The sequence below is a fragment of the Salarias fasciatus genome, chromosome 1 (genome assembly GCF_902148845.1).
Source record: "Salarias fasciatus chromosome 1, fSalaFa1.1, whole genome shotgun sequence".
NCBI classification, from domain to species: Eukaryota; Metazoa; Chordata; class Actinopteri; order Blenniiformes; family Blenniidae; genus Salarias; species Salarias fasciatus.
The window spans coordinates 35136571-35142570 of NC_043745.1; the positions used below are offsets into that span (position 1 = coordinate 35136571).

A 6000-nucleotide genomic window follows, 5' to 3' on the forward strand; every position below is an offset into this window, starting at 1 on the left:
GAGGTGAACCCAGGTTCAATGATTAGTTGAAATGTTGACAATGCTGGTGTTATCTCCCATCAAAAATTGACAGCTGATGGCTCAGTTTCAGCATGACGATGGCGTAACTCTCATTCACAATGATGGTGACCTGCTCCACCCCTGGAAGACGTTTGGACTTTATTGTCTTGCTGAAGGGACGCCTCACAAACCGGCGAGGATGCAATCAATTGCGAGCCACAGCTGTATTTCACGTCAGTAAAATAAGATAAATAGAGGTTTTCTGGGAAGTTGCTTTTCCACCCTGGACAGATGTTTAAATAAATGATGGTGTGTTTTTGCTAAAAGATCAAGGAGGTAACCCAAAGCACATTTTAGATTCTGTCACACAATTTGACATTAATATGAACAAACGCACAAAAGTCTTTCATTACTCATGAATTGAGACCAAAAATATAACAGCATTTAAATTTGACACAGATTTTCCTCTGCAGGATTATTTCCGTTGTTGTACTGAAAACCAGTGCTTTCTGCACGGAGGGTTGCCAGTGGCTGGCTTCATTTGTTTACTTGCTTGTTGTGTATTGAAAGCTGACATCTGTGGCATATATTAGTGCAGAGAGCATAATTGAACCGAGTCCTGGGGCCGTGGCATCATGTTCTGAAATTAGAAGCGATCCTGAAGACGGAAGCCCGCCCGGGGGTCTCTCACACAGGGGGCCGGAGGAGGTTCAGCAGGAAGAGAGCCAGGTGATTTATAGGAACGTAGAGGAACACGAGGAGAGGAGTCAGAAGAAGTGGGGAGAGGGTTTTGAGGTCTGACATTTATCCATATGAGAATGCTGGAAGAGGGGGCTGGAAATCAAGTAATCACAGGTTACCTTTACTGCTACCTTGGAGGTGCAATTCCATCCCCTCAACAGAGACGCACAAAGCACAGTGGGGGTATCAGGTGGCCCACTCTGCCTTCCCCTGGTGAAAGCAGAAGCCTGGCCGACACCAACCTAACCAGCTAGACCAGAGAAGGGCACACACACACACACACACTCAGCCCACAGAAACCACACACACTCATCCAACACAGCAGCTCCGCTCTCATATCCATAAATGAATCGTTCACCCTTCTGCAAGCTGCAGCCCAAACAAGAACATCAGAGCACAAGGTTGAATGTGCACAGGCGCCAAAATAATCAAAGCTTGTCAAGAAAAAGGACAAGATGAGTCCAGATTTCAAAGTCCAGGTCGTTGCCACATCCTCAAAAAACAACCGTTCTCCATTAGAGAAAAGTGCTGTCGCCTATTGAGCGAAATCAGCACCAAAAACAACTCGCAGCGTGCCATAAATCTGTCTGTAGGCAGAGTTATTCGGAAATATCAACATTGCTGCGCCATTAATACCAACACAATTACTCAGCGGACGCTTAATCAAATGTGGTATTGAAGCTATTTAGCCAGGCAGAGTCGTAAATTTACATCCAAAGGAACAAAAAAAAAAAAAAAAAAAAAAAAGCCTGCAGCGTTTGAGAAAAAAGGCAGCTGGTGGGGGAGAGCGCGTTTGAGCGAGTGTTGATCCAGGATGAGGAGGGCGACGTCAGGGGACCAATCAATCCGACGAGGGGATGCAGGAGGGCACACGAGGTGTCAGCAACTTGAACTTCAGAGGAGGGCAGCAGAAAGACAATACCAGGCCAAACACACTCCTCCCCTCGCTTTTATTAACGCCGCTCCTGCTGCGAATCCCTCTTGAAAGTCGTTATTTTTCCCTCTTTTTTTCCCTTCTGCTTCTTTATTTAACTAGTCCCAGTGTTGCGACGATTACTCAAATGCCTTACATTAATGATCAAAAGAAAGTTTATCTTAATCCCTTTTAGATCATGATGCATCTCATCTGCGGGGCTTTGTAGGGCTTACATCTTTCTAATCCAAAGCCAATAAGGAAATCTGGGTTTTAACACCAGTGCCAAAGCAGCATGTTTTTGATATCTGGCTTTTAGTTTATTTTTATTCTTCATTCAGTATCCTTTAAATGAAAGAATGGGGTATAATTGAAAGTTCTGAAATTGTGTGTTCGGGCTTATTTGAAGGTTATGATGCTTTTGTCAAAATGTGTGCTTTAAAAAAAATAAACTAGCAAAACATATCTTTGGTTTGTTTGAGATGAGTCATCTCTGTTCACCGCTTTCAGTATTTGAAATTTTAGGACATGCTGCTTCTCTGTGGCAATATTAAATTAATGTTTTTGTACAATTTCAGACATACAAAGAGAACCAATTAAAAAAAATGTATCCTTGGGTTGCAGAGAGATGCAAGGGGCATTTTCATGATGTAGTGTGTGTGTGTGTTTTACCTCCATCATTCCTTTTGCCTTCTTTGTTTGGCTGCTGCAGAAAAAAAAAAAATTAAAAAATCCAAGCGAGCCCACTCGAAGAGTGAGATTTTTGGATGCTTGCCCAGCTGTCCGATTCATACATAAGAACTGTCTCAGCTTAGTCCTGCACTCCTCTGCAGTAGGAACACTTCATCTCGTTCCCAATATATCTCGGGTTTTACCTGTTAACCATATTCTCCTGTGGAATGAAAAAAAAAAAAAAAAAACTCCAAAGGAAAAGGCCGTGATGCCTTCAGTGGACAAACCCCACAGGTCCTTGGAGACCCAGGGAGCCCAATCAATACTTGATCAGTAAATGAGGTGCATTGGGTGGGGGCCTGAGCGGTGGGTGAGGGGCCACGCCGTCCCACAGCACATCATTAAGCTGTATAAACCACTCTCCAGCATGCCATTAGTCCAGCCCCTGCCTATTACTGCAAGGCCACTGTTCTTTGCTGAGAAGGCATCTTGACCTTAAACACGTTAGAGATGCACACAAAACACATACAATCAGTGCAAGATGCAACACCCCTGGGTCACCGGCTGTCAGATCAGACCAGCGGCTGGCCTTCATAAAGGCCATTAGGGGCACTGTTTGGAGACTGTAGCCTTTATTGTTTTATTCATCTCCCAAGAACACATAAAGTCCATCTGAAAGTTAATGCAGCCAAGGAGAATCCTTAAAAGACAGCATGCTGGGCTGAGAATAGCCCATCAATATTCATGGCCAGCGTGATAGACGGTTTTATTTAGCCCAGGGGTTGCAAACCTAAGGTCCGTGGGCCAAAACCAGCCTGCAATAGGCTCCAATTCAGCCCACCAAACAAACTGTTAATGTTTCAATGATTTTTCTTTAGTTTGATAAACTAACATTGGCATCAAAGCCATGCTGTCAGGGCGAATTTGTAAAAACATAAATAATGCCACAGCTATACGAGAAGTTGTTTGACATTTCAATGTATTTTGTACCAGAGAAGATCACTGAAATTGGCTTCGTGCTGAAATTGTAGTCATTTTTTTTTTTACTGAATTGTTCGGTTCTGTGAAAATAGACATTTTCATCACATACTCTGCGCCACAACAAAGAGAAACTTTAACATTTAGATTTAAAGGTTATTACGGCATTATTGTGTCAATTATCTAAGTGAACTAAAATGTGTTTGGCACCCCTTGCTTTCTCTCATGCACACATAAAGTCCATCCTAAACTTAATCCAACCAAAGAGAAGCTGTTAGAATAATAATATTCACAGCCAGATTTTATACAGAGAATCGGTTGTTAAAATATTCATTTGGAGATGTCAAGTTTATTTATTCAACAATGAAAAATCATAGTTTGAAATTCAAAAGTATTTCGATACTTTGTCAGGTGAAACGCTTTTCATCTCAGCAGAAGGCTAGAAGTCTTACACTGAGAACTGAAAGAGGACCCACCGATCATCAGCTTCAACCACCAAATGCAGACCAACAAAGCCAGCATCAGCTGAGCTCTGCGGCCCGCCACAATGGAAAATGCCAACAGCAGCAGCTCAAATTCACGCACAGCACACAATGGCATGTATAAGACATGATACGGGCCCCGCAGACTTAATTGCTTTATGAAAGAACAAGTGCGTAATCAAAAGAGCGCAGCCCTTCGCCCCAGATAAAGAGAGAAGGCAGGGAGGGGGGCGCCGATGATAACTACATCAAGGATGAAAGACCCCACTATAAATAGGATGTGGATCATCCAGGGTGGCTTTTGTTTTCAATTGGATATCGACTCTTATCTGCTTGACATTTGGAAGACAGTCTTCTGGTGACATTTAGGAGTTGTCACAATTACATCAAACCCCCTCCCCCTTTGTGATCCCACCAGCCAATTACAGATGTAATTTTTGTCGTCCTGTCAGGTAAATCTTTTCAAGACATGCCAGAGAGCATGGCAAACCATGTGTGTGTGTGGATGACACTGTGCACTGTATGTGTGTGTTTAGAAATAGCTTTACTAGGGTCCATGCATTCCAGCGACTGTTGTAACATGTTGTAAATACAAGGTGTTAGAGAAACATAGGAAGGGGGTGGTGAAAATCGGCCGGGCTTATTACGGGTGCTGCAGGAGGGGGACGCAGGATGGAAGCTGTCATAAATAAACAACTCAGTTCACCTGCAATCAGAGCGCAAAACAGCATGCACAGTTCTCATCAAGGGAGCAGAAGAAGGAGCCGCACATCCAGAAAGCCTCCATTTGTTTCAAAGTCATCCAGAGTGTTTTGTACATCAAAAAAGTGAATTTTTAGATTGACTGAGCAAAATTCTTTGTTCATACATTTAATGTCCTGTTTTCATCTTCATGTATCCAAGAACGGGCTGCAGATTAAAGAAGAATCTACCTGAAGAAAGAGAGTTTAATTTATTCCAACATCAGACACTGCTGGTGGCAATTAGCCTGAGGGCAGAGATCTGACAGCACACACTGCACATGCATACACACCAAGGTTGGAGTCGCCTGTGAGCAGCTGCACCTAGCACACAAAAGAAACTTAAAAATCCTGTATGAACACAGAAACTCATTGCAATTTATAACCATATAGTGCTAGCAGCTGCACATACTACAGGCACAGACGATCCAAAGTGAGAATTCAAAACAAGTTCTTTTGAAGTTAAAGCAGGTAAATGTAAAAGGACTGATGCAGACGTGAGAGCTTGGACCTTCAGATACACAAGCATGTTGTCAAACAACATTTTGAATTAAAGGACTGTGCACACCTTCAAACATTTCCCCTACACTTTCTATTTTTACCAGCTAAATGGCGCTCACTGAAAGGGGAAAAACTTGGCTTCACGTGTGTGGATGTGTGAGATCGAACCTGCTGTCGGTGGATCAGTAGATAAATGAAAAAGAGAATCTGCTCCTGAAGGGCAGCGTTGCAAAACGAACCCCGTTTCCAAAAGCAGGCTCGCGTGCGCGCAGTTCCCGGCTCGCAGTGCAGATTCACGGACATTTTCTTACCTGGACTCTGGCTGAGCAGCAAACTTAGGAGGGCTCCCCACAGCACCGCGGGCAGCTGCATCTTGTACCCCGCTTTTCTCGCTCTCTTCTCCGGGCTTCCCTTCCCCTGTTCTCCCTCTTCTTCTCTTCTTCTTCTTCTTCTTTTCTGCACAGTTCAAAAATCAAGCGACTTCTTATGCAAAGAGCACACTCCGGTTTGCACCCTAACCTCGTACCATGACTGACTTTTTTCTTCTGTCCTCTTTGCACTCACACACCTCCTTCCCCCGGTGAGCGATAACGCGACAGAACCGGGATTAAGAAGTTAACTCTTGATGGAAGCGCTCGGCTCGGCTCTCCAACATGTTGTGCTCCAGCTCCGGCGCTGTGGACGCCAAAAGGAGCTGTGGGACGAACCACTTCCAAGCGGAGGGGCACCAAGCCCCGTCTGTGGTGACTTTTGTAAGCTAACGCCTAGATAAGATCATATCTTTTGTAATATTTACTACAAACTCTTAATATATAATCCAATAAAAAATACGCTCACTCAAAAAATTCTTGATTTTGCTAATTTTCTTTTTTAAAACTTTCAAAACTCCCCTATCCTATAAGTAATCGGCTCGTCCAAAAATCTCCGCTCCCGCTGTGTCATTTGTTAAATTGCGTCTTTTTAAAAGGCTTGG

At 43.6% G+C, this 6000-nt stretch overlaps 1 protein-coding gene across 1 annotated transcript in view; it reads right to left on the minus strand.

Moving 5' to 3' along the window:
• Positions 1–5671, minus strand: part of lrp4 (low density lipoprotein receptor-related protein 4) — a 128998-nt gene extending 123327 nt beyond the window's left edge. Inside the window, 1 exon segment of the mRNA XM_030089485.1 lies at positions 5339–5671. Within this exon segment, the coding sequence (XP_029945345.1) occupies positions 5339–5399 (61 nt within the window). The 5' untranslated portion in view covers positions 5400–5671.
• Positions 5672–6000: the final 329 nt, after the last annotated feature.